Source organism: Lutra lutra, chromosome 4 (genome assembly GCF_902655055.1).
Source record: "Lutra lutra chromosome 4, mLutLut1.2, whole genome shotgun sequence".
Taxonomy (NCBI): Eukaryota; Metazoa; Chordata; class Mammalia; order Carnivora; family Mustelidae; genus Lutra; species Lutra lutra.
The window spans coordinates 49,975,456-49,995,609 of record NC_062281.1 but is presented as its reverse complement, the minus strand read 5'-3'; the positions used below and the strand labels follow the sequence as shown (position 1 = coordinate 49,995,609).

General features: G+C 38.9%; 1 protein-coding gene across 1 annotated transcript in view; it reads left to right on the top strand.

The window, feature by feature from the left end:
- Nucleotides 1–20,154, top strand: part of ATP6V0D2 (ATPase H+ transporting V0 subunit d2) — a 45,680-nt gene that overhangs the window by 12,786 nt on the left and 12,740 nt on the right. The window contains exon 3 of the mRNA XM_047728000.1: nucleotides 18,627–18,805. Coding sequence (XP_047583956.1) covers nucleotides 18,627–18,805 — 179 coding nt within the window. The remainder of the gene's footprint in view (nucleotides 1–18,626; nucleotides 18,806–20,154) is intronic.

Sequence of the window (20,154 nt, the reverse complement as noted above, 5' to 3'; positions counted from 1 at the left end):
CATTAGGCTGGCATGAAGCTTAAAACCCTTTTTCTTTTTTGTAAGTTTGAATACATTCAAATTTTCGCAACTAATAAACCCACAGAGCCACATATTCACTGTTGGAAAAGAGATTTCATTCATTTATAAACATGATTATGTAGGTGATGGCAGCCTCCACATAAAGGCATGGTTTCAGGGCTGTCTGGCTGGCTTGGTCGGTAGAGCATGCAACTCTTGGTCTCAGGGTCATGAGTTCAAGCTCCACACTGGGCCTAAAGATTAGTTTAAAAAAAAAAAAAGTGTTTTTAGTTTTCATTTTAAGAAAAATGGTAAGTGTGCTATTAAAAGGTTCTGCCTGCTGATACTGAAAGTAAATACTATGTGACATTTTGGATCACTTGTCAGGCTAGAGCTGAAACATCAAAGTTGTTGGTAAAGCCATATCTACCTTTTCCTGATTCCCTTGCAACAGCAGAAGTAACTCCCATCATAGTTATATATGTTTTATTTTTTTCGCTTTCCATAACCAGTAGTTTCAGTCTCTCACTGTCAAGGATTTTCATTCTAAAAATGCTTGAATTTCCACGCAGTAATGCATTGTACTTCTATTAATCCAGTTAATAAATCCTGTCCAGGGCTCAAAACTTTGGGCCTCTCCAGTTGTCCTAATAGATAATCTGGGAACAAATGTCCACAGTAGAAGAGCTGATGATTATGTATATACCATTCCAATGTAATATACACAGATATTACTACTAGACCTGGGCCCTAGACTGGATTAGAAAAGTATAAAATAAAAATATTCCTCTATTCCACATGTCCCCTTCTTCTGCACTTGATTCCTTTCCCCAAAAGTAAATGCTTCCATTTCATATGTATTTTCTAGTAAAATATTTACAGTTGAGTATGTTCATTAATACTCACTCAACCCACCCCACTTCCATACTTCAGATTTATGCAAATGGGGTCATATTTTTTCTACACTTTTTTCCCACCTAGTACTTCTTAGAAATATCCTTGTCAACATCATTCTTTTTACAACTGCCTAGAATTCCATTTTGATATATATCATGACTCAATTTACCAGGAATCTATTAACAAATAACTCATTTTTTTCCAATGCAAAAAGTTTTGCAACTAGCCTATTACTGTGAGGTCTTGAATTACTGTGTAGGGCTTGTATTTTTAAGATACATTTTTAGCAGTGGAAGTAGTGAATTGAAGGAGTGTTCTTTTTTTATTTTTGCAAATTTTGCTCAGTTGTACTCAACAAAAGTAGCACCAGTTCGTACCCCCAAAACAGTGCATGAGAAAGCCTGTGTCCTTACACCATTACCAACATTGAATATTATCTTTTTAGTTTTTGCCTGTCCAGCATGTTAAAAATTGTATCTTTTGCTTTCATTTATATTTCTTTATTATGAAAATTGAATAATTTTGTAGTTACTAATCATGTGTATTTGCTACCTGACCAAACACTTTGTCTTTTTGTTATTGATATATTCAGCAGTTTTTCTTGGTATGGAAGAGCTCTTTGTAAATTAAGAAAGTTATCCCTTCATAATATAGGTTGAAAAATTATTTCCTCAGTGTGATATGATTTAATTTTTATAGCTTCTTTTTTCTGTAGAAACATTGAATTTTTTCACTAGCTATACTCATCAGTCCTTTCATTTGTTGACTTCTGATTGTTGTGTACTGCTTAGAAAGTCCTTCTCCACCCCCAATTTGTAGGTAAATTTACCTTTTATTTCATTCATTCATTATTGTTGATTTTTTTTTCTTTTTTCTTTCTTTTTTTTTTTTTGATGTTTCATTTTTAACATTTAAAACCTTTGTTCATCTAGAATTTATTTTAGTATAGGGAATGAGACTAGGGATTCAACTCAAATTGTTTTTCCCCAACCATGTATTTATATACCATGTCTATAAATAAGTAAGTAGAAGAGATGACCATAGTTTGAGGCAGGAAGTAATCATTGGTATACCTGAGGTATTTGATTAGTGCCTATATACCTTGTTTGTGCAATTAGACCTCCTGTCAGTGCTAGAGGCTAAGTTTTTATTTATTGGCAAGACCCCAGGTGCTGATTTTTTAAAGAATCACAAATACACAGTTGGTTAGAGATGAAAATTAGGTGTGAACTTGGGTCTACTCGGTCTGAAGCCCAGGCACTTTCTTTGGGAAGGATTCTGGGAAGCCTTCCAAAGATCTGATATTGCTTTTGATCCTGGAAATAGGGTGGAATTTGGATATGAGGGAGAAGTCTGAGCATCTGGGGTTGAAGCATGTAGATGGGAAGGACACAGCATGCATGGTGAATAACAGGTCAGTTTGGGCAGGAGTGGGCTGCGCCGGAAGTGGAGGCGAGCAACAGGGAGAGGAGGTTAGAAAAGTCAGTTCCAGCTAGATAATGCAAGTCTTCAATGGCGGCTAAGGAAACTGGGCTTTATCACATTGGAGAGGTGTGTGTGTGTGTGTGTGTGTCTGTGTCTGTGTTGGTATCTCCAAGACCCTTCCTTAAAAATCTGAAGGGGTGCCTGGCTGGCACAGTCAGTAGAGATTGTGACTTCTGATCTTGGGTTCATGAGTTCAATCCCCATGTTAGGTGTGGAGCCTACTTAAAAAATATTTTCATATGTACATACATACATACATACAACTGAAGCAGAAACCCAAAATGCAAAAGAGACAAAAGAAGAGGCCAGGTCTGCTCATAGGACTCTTACCTCCTCATAATAGTTGGGGTGAAGAACAAAGTGCTTGGGCTTAGGCTGAGTCAGCTCCGGGTTCATATCCAATCTTCAGTGACTGCCTGGGAGAGGGGCTTTCGAAGTAGCGATGCCTCCAGCAAAAATGTCTGACAAGGGTAGTTATGGAGACCTCATTAAAGATTCTTCAGACAGGCAAGAGGGCCCTATCTGTGTGGAGGTAGAAATGACAATCAAAATACTGGACAATATTTATGGAATATTACTACGTGCCAAGGCTCTGCTAGTGCTTTGCAAACATTGTCTCCTTCAAAGCTGTCAAATCAGGGCACCTGGGTGGCTCAGTCATTAAGTGCTGCCTTTGGCTCAGGTCACGGTCCTCGGGTCCTTGGATGGAACTGGATCAGTTCAACTGGATTGAAGTGGATCAGGCTCCCTACTCAGTGGGAGGCCTGCTTATGTTCCCTCTCTTGCACTCTGTCAATAAGTAAATAAAATCTTTAAAAAAATAATAATAAATCTGATAAATCTTAGTTCTTATCCTCACCATTTTGAGGATGAGGAAACTAAAAGTTAATTGCAGCAGCTTGCCTGGGTCATGAATCAACAGATTAAAAAAAAATTTTATTTTAAAATAAAAATAAAATAAACGTTGGAAATAGGCTTCGTAAATATCTTTTGCTCAGATTTTAGAGTTCAGAAAATCTAACCCGTGATAGTAACAGAGGACAGTCCAATTTTAATGGAGTCAGAAAGCTGCCACATTTTGTACTTTTTGCATTGAGAGACGAGTCTCACATGACAGAAACTTGCTCAAAATGTATTAGGAAGTACTTTAGCTCTAAGAATGACTCTGAGTTGGGCGCCTGGGTGGCTCAGTGGGTTAAATCCTCTGCCTTTGGCTCGGGTCGTGATCCCGGGATTCTGGGATCGAGCCCCACATCGGGCTCTCTGCTCAGCGGGGAGCCTGCTTCCCTTCCTCTCTCTCTGCCTGCCTCTCTGCCTACTTGTGATCTCTGTCTGCCAAATAAATAAATAAAATCTTTAAAAAAAAAAAAAAAAGAATGACTCTGAGTCACTTGGTTAGTGTTTCCTCTTATGTGATGACTCCATGGTTTAGTGTTTCCTAACTACAGAATCTTAAACCTGGGAGAAGCCTTAGCATTAATTAAGCAAGCTTGATTATTTCACAGAAAACAACCATGTTGATCTAGGTAAAATGTATTCTGTTTCTAGGGGCACTTGGGTGGCTTAGTCAGTTAAGCATCCAACTCTTGATCTCAGTTCAGGTCTTGATCTCAGGTCGTGAGTTCAAGCCCCATGTTGGACTCCACTTCGAAAAAATAAATAAATAAAATTTTAAAAAGGAAAATCTACTGTTTCTAAAATAAAATTACTTGGGGTACCTGGGTGGCTCAGTTGGTTGAGCAACTGCCTTCGGCTCAGGTCATGATCCTGGAGTTCCTGGATCGAGTCCCACATCAGGCTCCCTGCTCAGCAGGGAGTCTGCTTCTCCTGCTGACCTCTCTCCTCATGCTCTCTCTCTCTCATTAATAAATAAACTCTTTAAAAAATAAAATAAAATTACTTAAAATTCCAAATATTAACAATGTTTAAAAATTACATATAAGGGCGCCTGGGTGGCTCAGTGGGTTAAGCTGCTGCCTTCGGCTCAGGTCATGATCTCAGGGTCCTGGGATCGAGTCCCGCATCGGGCTCTCTGCTCGACAGGGAGCCTGCTTCCCTCTCTCTCTCTCTCTCTCTCCGCCTGCCTCCCTCTCTGTCTACTTGTGATCTCTCTCTGTCAAATAAAATCTTTAAAAAAAAATTACATATAAGAATACAGGTGGTCACAAAGCCCTGCATAGAATATTAATGCAAAATTGAAAGTGGAAATGTAATTTGGGTGGTATCAGTATTGATAGTGGTATTGGTAATGGTCATGTTTTGACTTATCTACTCTCTCTCTCTCTTTCTCTCTCGTCTATAAATTCTTTGAACTAGTTCTTTTAGTGTTTGTATCTGTACTTACTAGTATGTAATGGGCACTGAATATTTGTTGCATCAGTATATAATCCCATATTTAGCTGCATCTTACACAGAGCTAGAAAATATTTACAGACTACTCAGAATTTTATATTTTATATACCACTTGAATATTGGATATTTATTGGCCAATATGTTAGGAGTAAAAACCAGATATCATGCCTGCAGATACATTTTGAATAACAAGGTCAGTGTTTAAAGTAATTTAAAAAATGTATTTAGTTGAGCTTGCATTCTTCAATTAACCACAGTCTCTAACAGTTCTGTCTTTTGTCTTATGATCATCTGTTCTATCTTGTGTCTTATGATCTTAGGTTACTTATCAGATCCCTGAAGATACTTACTCTCACTTAAATGTTTTATTTACATCTCCACTCAAGAACTCTGCAAAGAAGTTGTTTATATCTCCATTTTTTTAAGTTAGAGAAACTGAGGGTCAATAAATTAATGAATTTTCTTCTCTTTTTCTTTTTTAAGACTTTATTTATTTAACAGAGAGAAAGAGATCACAAGCAGAGGGAGTGTCAGAGGGAGAGGGAGAAGCAGGGGGAGCATCAGCAGGGAGCCTGATGCTGGACCCTGGAATCACAACCTGAGCCGAAGGCAGCCGTTTTAACTGACTGAGCCACCTTGGTGCCCCAATTAATGAATTTTCTAAAGTCACAATACTATTAAGAGATTTGGAAGGGGTTTGACTCCGGGTCCATCCATTTAGAAAGCTAAAGATCTTGCACTTCCCCAGTAGCTTATTAAAAGGCAAATAATTCAGAATTGTCTGTGGCCCTTCAAAAAGTAAGTATATTCCTGATCCTTATTCCAGAAAATTCTGACCTTGTTGGCCTTGGAGTGGGACAGACACCCTTTTGGAAGACACCCCGGTTATTCTGATGAACACCTTTGATTAACAAGGTCTCATTGTGGTGCTTCAACTTTATGACTTGGAAGTCACTTTCACAATTATTCTCATGAGTTTCTCTCTATAGTTATCTGCACAGACAGCATCACCTCCCAGTCAGAGACCAGATAGCTCAACTGCACCAAAACCTAGGTCTTCTAAATCTTACTCCATGATTTGTCCCACCCAATCCTGTGAGTTGCCTGCCCAGGCAGCATCCAGTCACTATGGGCAGAACCTTGACATGTGTCATCACAACAAAAGGTGTACATATGGAAAAGAGTCCTGAAACTACTTATTTCTCTTCTAGAATGCTTTCAGAAGTCAGGTGTCTAGCACCCACAAACTATCATCAGATAGGATTACTTTCTATTTTATCAGGAATTGCCCAGGGCATCCTTTTGGAAATGGGAAGTCAACCCTAATAGACATGGTCTAAATTTAAGTTGTTATAATAAATACAATCTAAGTATTGCACATTTGTGTGATATAATTACTGTATATGTGAAACTTATTTTGAAAATCTGGAATGGATATTTTTAAATGCTTAATAGCAGGAAGATCTGGGGGTTTTGTATACTATAATTATACACAGTTGTGTGAAACAAAGGAATGAATCCATAGCATTTTAATGAAGAGACTATTTAATATAGGACTAGATTGTTTTATTTTCTTCCCTCCTACTCAGCACTTTCTGGCAGCCTTTCAGCTTCCCATCCCTTTTGAGATGAGCCATCTTTTAAAAATAATCTTTCAATATTCAAAATACTCCACCTCAGGGGATGTACATTTTCTGAATATAGGAAGATCAAGGAAGAGCACGATCAAAGTCAAACATAGTCTTAAGTACTTGGACTATTATTAGCCAAGAACTGTAGGTTAAGGACCACACATTGAAAAAAATCTTCAAAGATTTATTCATAAAGGCTAATCAAAGTCCTTGACTATTCAGATGATGTATTACAAACCTCCTTCAGGCTTTTTACTGCAGTATACATTAGGAGGCTGTATACCTTCATTTGCCCGGAGGGGTTTCTCAGGACGCGGGTCTCCCCCTGCTAAAACCAGCAAAGTCCTCAGCTGGCAGCATGTTTCTTCCTCTCCCTGCCACTCGTGCGCTCGGGCGCTCTCTAAATAAATAAATAAACAAATAAATAAAATATTAAAAAAAAAGATTTGCAGAAAAAAGTCAAATTTGAACCAAAATATTAAATGGGCATTACATTGAAGGACTAACTTACACATTAGTGAGGCATGAGAAGATGTTGTATTTGGAAATGACAAGTCAGCTCTGATGTGGCTGGAGCTAAGACAAGAACAGGAGCATGGGCTGGGAACAGAGAGTCTGGCCAGATTAAGGGCTCTGACCCTTAATTTTCTATGACCCTTAAGTTTCTATGAGTAAAAGTCAAAAAAGGAAGGGTTTTCAGAAAGGGCTCCACCACCGGCATGCTTCTTATGTGCTATTGACTGAACCCCTCACCAAATGGTCACCATCTTGTCAGGTGGGGCATAGTCTCCTGGGAAGCCATTTGGAAGAGGCTTTGAACACATACAGCCCCTCTGCCTAAGGCAATGTAGCACGGCATTAATTTCTCCTCTAACCGATAGAAAGTATCTGTTCTTATTGTCTACATAGTGTTTGTTCAGTAATTGGTAATTGTTATTATGATGCCCATTTTCTGGGCCAAGTGAGGACCTTGTAGCTGGTAAGTAGAGAAGCGAAGTAAGATGTGACATCAGGTCACTCCTGATAGCATTCCATAGGTGCTACTTTCTCTTTGTTCATTTGTTTTTACTTTTCAACACTTAACACTGCCTTGAAAAATGAGGGGACTGATCTTAACGTTTATTTTAGAAAGATGATTCTGCTAGAATTGTGAAAGATGCTTGAAGGGATGGAACTGGAAACAAAGAAGCCAGAGGGAGGTAATTTAAAAGTTTAGACTAGAAATAGCAGCCAAGATAGAAAGGAGGGGACAGTGGTTAGATACATTTGGGAGATAGACGTAACACAATTTAGCATCTTGATTTATGATCAGTGAGAGAAAACAGGCAATAACTCCTGCAAATTCTAAGCTAAGGAAAGAGAATCTGCAAGTTAAAGGATTTTGATATTATTTCTAATCAAAAAGAATAAGAAGCCCACTGTAAATTAGAGACAATTATACAAATAAAGCACCCTTAACCTCACTATCCTTTTCATATTCTTTCTTTCATACATTTTAAAAGAACTAAAAATCACTCAAAATACAATTTCAAATTTTAACTTTTCTATATATACTATCAGCATTTTTTTCTATGTCAAAAATTTTTCTGACATTTGTAAATGACTATATAGCCTTCCATCTGTCCATGAATATTTTAGAAGGGCTGAGTTTTGTGTATTCCTTACCTAAAGTCCCCACAGTATTTAATTTCTTGATTTCTGTAATCAAGTTCCCAATAATACTATGAGATTGACCATTTGATACCACTTTGCATTTGTGATTCTAAATCTCTGGCCAGAAAAGTCCTTCTGAAATCTTGAAGACTGCAACATTTTTAAAGGTTTTATATCCAGAGATTCCATATGGATGTTCAGTGGCAAGCAAGTTCAGGGCAAAAATGTCTCATCCATAGCTGCTGATAAGGCCTCCAGCATGTAAAACTCTCAGCACTTGGAGAATTGAAAAACCCTTGTGCTATCTTGTAGTAGCAATACTTGATCTGTCTGGAATTGAATGACATTCACTTAATCAGCACACCGTATACTAAGTGCTAGGAGTGAAAGCCTATGCTAGGTTCTAAAATTAGAGATGAATTGAGCATAAACTTGTCCTTTAAGCCAGTGGGATAGTTACTTAAGGAGCAGATTCCAAGACCATTTCTCTAAAAATATGTTTTACTAGGTCCTGGAATGTGGTCTGTGAATCTTCACTTTTTTTTTTTTTAAGATTTTATTTGTTTATTAGAGAGAGAAAGTGAGTGAGTGAGAGAGAGCACTAGAGGGGGAGGGTCAGAGGGAGAAGCAGGGAGCCCGACCAGCATCATGACCTAACCAACTGAGCCACCCAGGCCCCCCTCTTCACTTTGAATAAGCCCTCCAGGTGACTCTGTTGCAGGTGAGAAAGTCTTAGAACCATTTGGTAGACTCTCACCTGAGTCTACAATAGGCCAGTTGTGGGATCTTGAAAAAAAGTCCCTTAGTCATTCAAAGCTTTGGTTTCCTTATCTAGAATACTAATATTTGTATTCAAATTGGAATTGTTAATGTAATTGAAAACCGGGCAGCTATGTATTTTGCAAGGCCTTGTGCAAATGAATATACAGGGCCCTTGTTAAAAAACAAACAAACAAACAAACAAACAAAAAAACGGTTAGTAATTTCAAAGAGAGCAACAGCAGAAAATTAAACCAAGCATGGGGCCCTTCTCCGCACTGGGCCCTGTGTGACTACACAGATCGCACACCCATGAAACTGGCTGATAGACAATATTTGAATATATCTACACAGTATATGAATATAGCCATACTTACAACATATCCACATACACATACTTTTAAAAATGGCAGCTAATTTTTTGCATAGAGTATAATCATCAGTGAAGGCGAGAAAAGATTGCACAAAGGAGGTGATGCCAAAGCTGAAGACTTGAAGGATGAGACCGTGTTTGCACGCGCGGACGTGCCTGGGAGGAGGCAAAGCAATGGGTGCAGAAACATGGAACTGCTTACCCAGTATTACTGTTGTGTTGCCCGTGCCACGTGACATCGGCAAAATTAGCGTCTGCCCGTTAGGGATGTTAAGGTAATGGATGTAAAAGAGCTTAGGATGCTATTCCTACAACAGTTCTCCCTGAAGGGGAAATAATCAGGGCCAAGATAGACATGTTTTTTCGCTTCGTTCTTCGTCCTCATTCCCGGTGGGGGATGATAATCAACCACCAGGGGGCATGATTGATCTCAGTAGCCTGTTTTCCACAGCATTGCTCCCTCCCCAATAATTGTTTAGTAAAAGAAATTTGAGACTGTCTCATAACCTGGAAGGACTGAAATCCACCCTGGAACTGATCCAGATATCCACTGCCTCAGTCGTATTTTATTTTATCGTGTTTATTTTATTTTTTTAATTGAAAAAGAAGCCCGTGCTTGTGTTTTTAAAGAGTTTTTTTTTATTAAAAATTTTTTAGTGTTCACTAGGAGCCAGCGCTTATATAATGACTTTATGTGTATTAAATTCATTTAATTCTCATGACATCCGTATGGGTGGCACTAATATTGGTGTTTTAGGAATAAGGAAACAGATTAAGTAGAGACTATATTTCCGAATGCAGTTCCCAAAACCCAGAGGTAACCCTCATAGTGTTTTTTGCTCTTGTTTTTATTTTTATTAGTTTTTATTATTTTTTTTTTTTTAGATTTTATTTTTAAGTAATCTCTATACCCAAGGTGAGGCTCCAACCTTTGACCCTAAGATTAAGAGTTACATGTTTTACTGACTAAGCCAGCAAGGAACCCCAACCCTTTTTAGTTTGATGCATAATTACTTCCTATGCGAAAAAAAGTTTTATATGTATGCAAATGTTTATATGTAAACAAATATAAATATACATAGTTGGTTTTATTGTTTGTCTTAGAACAGCAGTATCATATTACATGTATTATCTATACTTGGTCATTTTTTACAAAATCTAGTTAGAATTTTCTACATAAGCATACAAGGTCTGTCTTATTTAAGGCATATATTGTATCCCATTGTGTCTACCATTGTTTGTTTAACCATTTCCCTTTTATCCATTTAGGTCGTTTCCTTTTTTTTTTTCTTTTGCTATCCCAGGTAGTGCTGCAACAAACATCATTGTACACACATCTCTGCTTTCTCATGCCAAAATTTCTTCAACATGGATTCCCAGGAGTGAAATTATCATTAGATATGCAGGTCTTAGATTGTGATAGATATTAGCAGATTGCTCTCTCATACTCCAACAATATATGAAAGTTTCCTTCCTTAGCCTCTCAGCTGTTTTTTTGTTCTTCTTTTCTCTCCCCATCGGAAGACACAAGATTTCCCAACATCTGTTGTGACTGGTGTTTTGAACATGGTAAAGATGAGCTCCATCTATTAACTGTTCTTGACCGAATGAATAGGCTGTGATACATACAGCTTATTTAAACCCATCTAACTGATTAGAAGAATCACTCCACGGGAGTTTTCCTGATAATTACCATAATATTTACATGCATGGTAAGCGAAGGGGTGGCAATGGAGGAATTTCCCTAGTGTTACATTCTCCTCAATGGAAAAGCATAGAAAAGGCAAGGAAGAGACAGCTATGACCCCTAGAAAGGGAGCTCAGGCTAAGCTACCAGGAAGCCAGTTATCTCCTTCACTTCTGTTTACCCAGTATCAGAGTTAATGTACTTGAATGACGATAAAGAAGAATTTATTCATTGATTGAAAAAAAATCATCGTTGTCCCTATGCTATACAAGTATGGTTCAGGCTTCTTGGACCCCACAAAAAATGTAACTAAGAAAGACTGGTAAGAATTATCAACAAATAACTATATTTGAAATGAATATGTAAGATGACTTATCTAAAAGCACACAGTTGAACAGTGGCAGAATTAGTATTACAGTCCAGGTCTTCTTTCCTCAGATATGCAGTAAATACTTGTGAATGAATGAGCCGATGGTTCATGTTCACCATTGATACTGCCAATATATATTGAAAGTTAATATCACCCCAGGATAAATATAAATACAAAAATTTAGAGAGAGGAAAAAAAGATCACTTCTAGCTGAGCTTAATGAAAAATGTGGAATTTAATATGACCTTAAAGAATGAGGAGGATTTCAATTTCTAGCCACTGGTGGGGAAGGAAGGTTTTATGCATCTAAAGAATAAGAACAGAGACACTGATGTAGAAAAGGACAAGTATGTTTGAGGAATTTTTAAATCCAAACAGATGGGTTAAACCAAGATTATAGAAAAGTACTAGAGAAAAGAGTTTTCTAAAGATTCCAGATCTACCAAGGGTTTGGGAAATGCATAGTGATCAACATTCTCATTCTAAAATATTCTATTCTAGGCAATGCTGACTTCTGAGCAATTTTTTAGTATTTTGTGAGAAGGGAAAAAAAATGAGTGTGACAGCAAAATTAATTGCTTTTTAAAATTATTTTAATTTTCACTTCTTCTATTTTAAAAAAGGGAAACTTTAGGGAAGTAAGAAATGCTACCCAAAAAAGTCAAATTTCAAGAGGGAGCAGATGTTTATGGGTGATATTCTGAATCTCAACAGTCTATTTAGCAAGTCAGACAAAATAGCAGAACTGCCCCCTGTGAGGATATAGAGTTAGCATTGGATTAAATGAATCTGGAGTAGCAGAAATGTTTACCAGTGTGATCGAGGAAACTTTCATTTGCAAATACTTCCCACATGGCCCTATGGTTCATGTCACAATAAATACTGTCATGCCTGTTAAGCATGGATCAGCAGCACCTTTCATGAGGAATGAAATAACTTCAAGTACACCAAGTATATTTTGCACATAGCCCAGTCCTTGCCATGAAGAGTTACTCTTGATTTTGCATTTCGTGTCCCTCTCCTGGTATATTCCATACATACAAGTGTGACCTAGCAACCATATCACAGTTCTAGTCACCTAAAACAGAATCGTTGTCATCAAGAACGCCGTATATCACGTGTTGCAGATGAAAGGATGCTGACCCAGCCTCTTGGTAGGAAGGAACCTATAGCAATCAAGTCCTGATACCAGGATGTGGCTCTTGGGATGAAACCAGGGCGAAGTCAACAATGGCTTTCAGATAATGAACCTGTTGTAATCACCAAGTCACCAAGTTACTTACTATCCAACTGCACCCAGATGGAGAAGTTCAGATGGAGTCTTGAAGAGCCTCCTTCTAACAAAGGGATTCAGGCCTTTTAGTATATAAAAGCAGTTACCATTTATGACCACGAGTTAAGGGACATTGTTTTGAGATTAATGATTACATTCCCAAAAGATAAACATAAACTGTTTGAAGTGCTGATATCTTAAAGGAAACATCCTAAAGTAATGACCACACTAGGCTCATTCTAGGGTTGTGTGATGCAGGACAGGATGGGAAGAGGTTTCCTAAAATTGGTATAAGTCAGATTTAATATTTAATATCCCAGCAGAAAACATAATTTATGGTCTTGTGGATGATGCAGTCTTCCACTCAGTTCCTTGTCTCTACACCACAAAAAGGTTGATAACTTCTTATCTTCTAAGAGCAATGGGTAAATTTAGAATAAAGATTCTATTGGCTAGAACTAAGTGTAAAACTACAAAGATGTAGAAATCTCAGATGATAAAAGAATTTAAACATTGTACATTTTTTTATATCAAAGATTAGGTGGCTTATAATTTCCTGTTCCCCTTCCTCTGGAGTCTGGTTTATTATCTTCTAAGAGCTTATGATCACACCCTCCTTCTTTATCCAAGGCACTCTACCAGGATTTCATATGTGTTACTAATCCAGTGCCAACCACTCAAAGTAGAACAAATATTTCCATTTTAAGCCTGGGAAAATGGAGCTCTTGTTAAACTGGTTTTTAGGTGACAGAGTTGGGATTTGAATTAGGCTTCTCTGTTTCAAAGCCTGCACTCCTTCTACTGTGACAACTTAATGATTTATAAAATGTCACATGTATGATTTGATTTAGTTTACACAAAGACTGTATGAAGGCAGTGATATCCTACCCTTTCCCACACCTTGATGCTAAACTTCTTAAAAAGGATAGTCTATACTCATCTGTTTTCTCACTTGTTTACTGAAACCACTTCAGTCTTGTTTCCTTCCTCATTGTACCCCGCAAACCACTCTGTTTGAGAGGTCACGTGGATATATTTTTCAGCCCTTCCACAACTCGCTGTTGTATTCAGTTGTTGATGTCCTTGTCCCATGCATTCTGGGATGACACTTTCTCTTTCTGCTCCTTTTTCCATTCTGGCCCTTCCTCAGTCTTCCTTGCAAAGTCTTCTTCCTGCCCCTTAAGAATTTGGAGGTGGTCTGTTCTATTCACTTTTCTAAAATGAGTACTTTTTTTTTTCTTTAAAGATTCTGTTTATTTGATGGGCAGCGATCACAAGTAGGCAGAGAGGCAGGTGCGGGTGGAGGGAGCAGACTCCCTGCTGAGCAGAGAACCCTATGCGGGGCTCTATTTCAGGACCCTGAGATCATGACCTGAGCTGAAGGCAGAGGCTTTAACCCACTGAGCCACCCAGGCACCCCTAAAATGCATACTTTTTTAAAAATCATATTATTCTCATCCATAGCTGAAGAAATAATCAGAAGCCAAGTAATAGAGAGCTTTGCATACAATGATGAGAAATCTTTGCTTTATGTTTTGAGATAATGTAACTGAGGTGTCTATAAGAAAACCAGGCAGTCAGGGCCACAAGGAGGAAGTAAAAGAGTCTGGATCTGGGCTGGGCAGAGAGGTTTTGACTAGAGCTGAAGAATAATTTCTCTAACTCACCAAATTATGGCTCTGCATTGTCTGACCATTCAGCTGCTGTTGTATCAGCCCAGAATTGGATAGTTAACATACAGGAAATGTATTTTAGTTAGCTTCAAGATCCTTAAATAAGTTCAGGGGCAAAAAAGAGAAAGAACAACACTAAGATCAAAAGGAAATGTTAAAATATCACCTGCCTTGAGCTGTTTTTTTCCAAATCTGATAGGAGCCGGAGTTTTGGCTTTGGGATGCCAGCTCTGCCTCTTTCTCACAGTGTGACCTTGGACAAGGTATTTAAAGTGGTGGTGATAGCGGTCCTTACAGTATTGAGTTGTGAGGTTTGCATGAGAACACACATGTAATGCCTGACACACAGGAAAAACCTCCAAGAGGGCTGGCATTTTAAAAATTACAATTTTTACAGCCTAAAATTTTTGGAGTAACTGCATCCCAGTTTTAGGGGGACTTCATGATTTTCACAGGTGCCAGTATTAGAGTTACAGAATAAAATATTTAGCAGGGGCTATAAATGAGGGTGTTTGTCCAGACCACTAGTGAGAGAAAAATTAGCCCAGCTCCTCCTGGCTCTGTCACTACATATGAGCACGATTATCTAAAACATGAGGACTTTGAACTAGTGGAACGCCCCGCTGTCTTTAAACTCAAAAATTACTCAAGCAAGATCAGCAGTGATTTTATTCCTAACCGCTCTGTGTGTGGCTCTGAGGGTCTACAAAGGTTATAGGCAGAAGAAAGGAAACTGTTTCTGGCCGCATCACCCCCTGCCACGCCAGAGAGCCAACGAGAATTATATTCCCAGTGCATATGTGTAATGTGGATGAGGAAGGGGACAGGACTCCTTCTGCCTCCCGCCATGGCCTGAGTCCTGCGTTTTCACTCCATTTCCTGAACAACACTACGAGAACTGGTGTCACTGTTCCTTCTTAGAAACAAAGCAATTTAAATAGTGAGTAGAAATAAAACAGAATCCAGGCCCTATAGTCCTTGCTTTTTGCAATATATAGAGTCTAGCCTATTAGTAAAAAATATTTTTTTATTCCTATTTTCTTTTATTTTTTAAGTGAACTCTACCCCCAATGTGGGCACAGATTCAAGACCCCGAGATCAGGGTCTCATGCCCTATGGACTGAGCCAGCCAGATGCCCCTGAAAAGAATGTTTAACTCAATACAAACATGGGCACACACACTGCAAAGACATAGGCATGAGTGTTACATGTGGGCTAAATCCATATAGCATAGACATTGGCTGCCCGTCAGCATGGTCTAATAGTCCTCTGCAAGTTGCAAATGTTGACAGCTCATAGGCTTTTATATTACAGAGGTGCTGTGGGGAACAATTAAATGTCTGGAGCCTGCTAAGGATTATTAAGTGCTAGTGATTCTTCTCTCAGGTAATAGTTTCGAGCCATAAAGGGACAGTTAAATAAGCACTTCCTTTTTAATATCATTTTCAAAAGATAAAAAGGAGTCTAAAATTCTGTAATGGCTAAATTTGGTACTGCTGTTTGGGAGATGAAGGAACTTTTAGAGTCATGTGCCTTTTGTAAAGGGATAATTGCCTGCTTCTAAATTTCTTCAGATAGAATTTTTTATTGGAGTAAATTGTAGAAGGTCCACAATGAGGGAGACTCTCTTCCAGCTGGAAATGCAGTCTTGCGCACAAGGTCTGTGACCCATGCAGCCGGACTCCAGTGACAGTGCTTCTAAGGGGCTTGGCTTATTTTTACCTGGTTGTTTTTCAAGCCTGCATTGTGGCTGTGGTTTGTCCCATCACTGTCAGACCTGAAGGACCTCAGCTCAGGTGACAGCCCCTTCAGTGTCTTGATCCAAAACCTCACCCTCTCAGCTCCTCCTTTCTTCACAACACTGGAACACCTTCTCTTCTCTCCCATCTTAAAAAACAAAACAAAAAAAGACCAAAGTTCAAAGCCTCTTGGCCCCTGGGTCTCCATGGAGATATCTTTCCCTTCCTTTAAGGTCAGTTTGTAGTTTGAACTCTTTTTTTCTTTTATTGACCTCTTTATTTCCTGGTCACTTTATTTATTTATTTTTTTAAAAAAGATTTTATTTATTTATTTGACAGATGGATCACAAGTAGACAGAGAAGCAGGCAGAGAGAGAGGAGGAAGCAGGCTCCCTGCTGAGTGGAGAGCCGGATGTGGGGCTTGATCCCAGCACCCTGGGACCATAACCCAAGCCAAAGCGGAGGCTTTAACCCACTGAGCCACCCAGGCGCCCCTACTTCCTGGTCACTTTAAATACACAAGTCTCATTTCTGCCACCATCTCCCCTTTCCCTTCCACTAATAAACTGTCCTGGAAGTGTTTTGACTGTTGACAGATGACCTGTAAGTTGCTGCATCTTATGGACATTTCAGTGTCTACCTTGACTTTCTTGTGGCATTTGAAGCTCTGGCCACTTCTTCCTAGAATTTCTAAAATTCCCTCCCACCCCCGGGTTTTCCTCCTATTCTCTGGTCTTTCCTTCTCAGGTTCCATCAAGGTCCTTGAATTTGAGGTTCTCCGGGGTTCTCAGGGCAGAACTCTTCATGTGCACTCTAAGATGTGATCCCAACCATCCCAAGACTTCTGCTTCCACCATTAAACTTATGCTACTAAACCCCCCAAATGTCTGGTCCTGGCTGTCTTCAGGACTCTGACTTCTGAAACCTATTTAGCATCTCCTCTGAGATATCTCACAGGCATCTAAGCTCACTCTGTCCAAATCATCTGCTCTCACTACAGCCTGCTCGTCCTCTAGTGCTCTCACCTCAGTAAATGGCTTCACGATCAGTTAAACCTAGAAACCTATGGATCATCCTTGACAGCTAAACAAACCCAGCATAGTATAAGGGCTAAGAGGAAGATTCCAAAAGCAGACTGCTTGAGTTTCTCAGTTGTTTCAGTTGTTAGCTGTGTCACCATGAGTGGAATTTTTAACCTCTCTGGGCCCGTCTGGTTCCTCATTTATAAAGTGGAGAGAAGAGCAGTACCTATGATCATCATAGTGTTGTTATCCTGATTAAATAAGTTTTGTGAAGCACCTCACTATCTGTTTATGCCTTCTCCTGTTTAAATCATTATTCTGCAAGATCTGTTTAAAGGCTTTCAGAATCTTCCATCGCCCTCCACCCCCAAATTCCTCATTTTGTCTGTCAAAACCCTGCATGCTCAGCCTTGGCCCCACCTGCACTGCCCAGTGCCAGGCAGAAAACTCTTCTCTTCTTTTCTCTGGGGCTTTCTGCATGCTCTTCCTTCTGCCTTGAATACTTCTCTCCCTCAATTCCCAGCCATTTTTGCCTGGACAGCTCCTACTCATTCTACAAGTTTCAGCCTGAATATCACTCCCTAGGAAGTCTGATCCCAGACTGCTTCGATGCCCCGATCTGAATCTCCACACCACCCTATAATTTGTCTAGCATCCGTGCTTTGTTACAATTTACCATAATGGATTCTTTGTCAAGTTCCTCCCTCAAACTATATTCTCTGCAAAGTAAAGAACTCTTTCTTCTGCTTCTCAGCCTCACTGCTTGGAATATCTTGGGCGATGAGCACATGATTGAACAAGCATATGCGCCCAGGATATCCCAGACAGAGCTTATATTGAGCAACATAATCACATAAAATATGAACCTGTGGACTTTTGGGGAACTTGGGAGAAAACAGTTAGAAAGTTCACTACCTAGTCTTCATAGGAGGAAAGGAATATGGAATATTTTAAATTTCTAATAAATAAAATATTAATATTTTAATATTAAATTAATAAGTATTTTATTTATTTTAAAATATTTCAAATTCCAAATCAGTGTTGGGCTTTATTGCAATCTAAAAAGTAAGTTTTTTTTTTTAAAGATTTTATTTATTTGACAGACAGAGATCACAAGTAGGCAGAGAGGCAGGTAGAGAGAGAGGAAGGGAAGCAGGCTCCCTGCTGAGCAGAGAGCCCGATGTGGGACTCGATCCCAGGACCCTGAGATCATGACCTGAGCCGAAGGCAGCGGCTTAACCCACTGAGCCACCCAGGCGCCCTAAAAAGTAAGTTTTTAAGATAGAGTGAAATGCTCCAGATCTGCGTTTCTCAACTTCCTAAGCCCATCATAGTCTGTTCTGAGAAAACACACAATTTCACACTCATCCTCACCCTACCACATTTGGCAATTAAAATATATGGGTCGTTTTCTGCCTATTACCACCAGCCTAGGTTTTATTTAGCTTTACTTAGTTACAATAACATTGATTTTTCAAACTATGATATCTCCAGAGAGTCAGATATTTTACCCCCTTCACAGGTCTCAAACCCCAAAGTTTAAAATAAAAGAAGACTCATATATTTCTGTAGTGAAAGAGTATGTGCCTGAACTATATATATATATATACATATATATATGTGTATATATATATATATTTTTTTTAACTTTTGGTATGTTTCATATTTTCATACAGTTGATTTCCTAATGCTCGAGCCTTTTTCTAAACCAGGTGCAGTTACATGATAGACAATGTGATCCTACTGATGAATGGTGCATTGCAAAAAAAATCTGTGAAAGAAATTCTGGTCAAGTGCCACCCTTTGGGCCGTTTCACAGAAATGGAAGCAGTCAACATTGCAGAGACACCTTCTGATCTCTTTAATGCTGTTCTGGTGGAAACACCACTAGGTATGAACATGTAAGCAATTATATCACTCCCTCTGCATATCATCAGAACATGTACATTCAATTCCTTTTCTCCATGAGCCCGATGTCATACTGTACAGATTCCTAGGCATGGAAGGGACATTAAGAAATAATTTAGTCCAGCTCCCTCATTGACAACAAATGAAAGTAACCTTCCCAGAATCACATAAGAACCATTGGTAGCTAAGTAGGAGCTGGGGCTCACCTCCCAACCTCCAAACCTTTGTATGTTGTGCCAGATCATAGTAAATAAATGATAGAACTTGTAATTTTTCAAAAAATTAATTTTCTAATTTGGTTTTATATGATTAATTCCTTATCCTTTGGTTTTCAACTTCTGTCTAAATAAGGCTGTATCGTGGCAGTGTTTTGTTTTAAGGAAGTTGAGGAATGCCATTTTTCTGAGATGCTTGGGGCGCCTGTCAAATGACCTGAAGCAATGATGAAATAAATGCTAATTTCATTATAATTTAACACTGATAATATTTCTAGCATTCAAAATGCTAGCAGGATCATTTTATATATGTTATTGTCAGGAAAACTGGAGGGTAGCAATTCATAGCAATTCACTGTTGACCATGTGTCAAAATTTTTGCTGTTGAAAACAGAAATTTTTTTTTTAAGATTTTTATTTATTTATTTGACAGGGAGAGATCACAAGTAGGCAGAGAGGCAGGCAGAGAGAGAGGTGGAAGCAGGCTCCCCGCTGAGCAGAAAGCCTGACGTGGGGCTTGAGCCCAGGACCCTGGGATCATGAACTGAGCCGAAGGCAGAGGCTTTAACCCACTGAGCCATCCAGGTGCCCCCAAAACAGAAATTTTAAAAAGAAAAAAAAAAAATGGCCATCATTAAATGTGTGATGCTAAGGGAGTGTGGAGGAAAGAGGGTAAGTCTAATATCATGGATATTTGACTCCAGGCTCTGCCTGGTCCCAACCTGGTGAGGTAGAGCAGTGCAGTATCCCCTCAGTTTCCTCATTTTAAAAATATTAGCATCTTAGTATAAAAGGGCTTTGAAAACTAATTAGGACACGGTTTTAGTACAACTCAATACTTAGCACATAGTAAGGCTGCAAATGATAAATGCTGCTATGAGATGAGGGGTGAGGAGGGGGCTTCAAAAAGTAAGCCATAAAGTGAGTAGTTCCAAGGTGTCGTCAGGATCAAATAAGGTGAAATAGATGCAATGTTCAGTGACCAGTTGGCACACAGTAAATACTCAGTAAATAATGACTCTTATTCTCATCGTTACTGGTAGCTGGATCCAATCTGTGGCTTGCCACTGCACAGTGTTCTGGTCAGGAGTGAGCTCAGGGTGAGATGTTCAGGAAA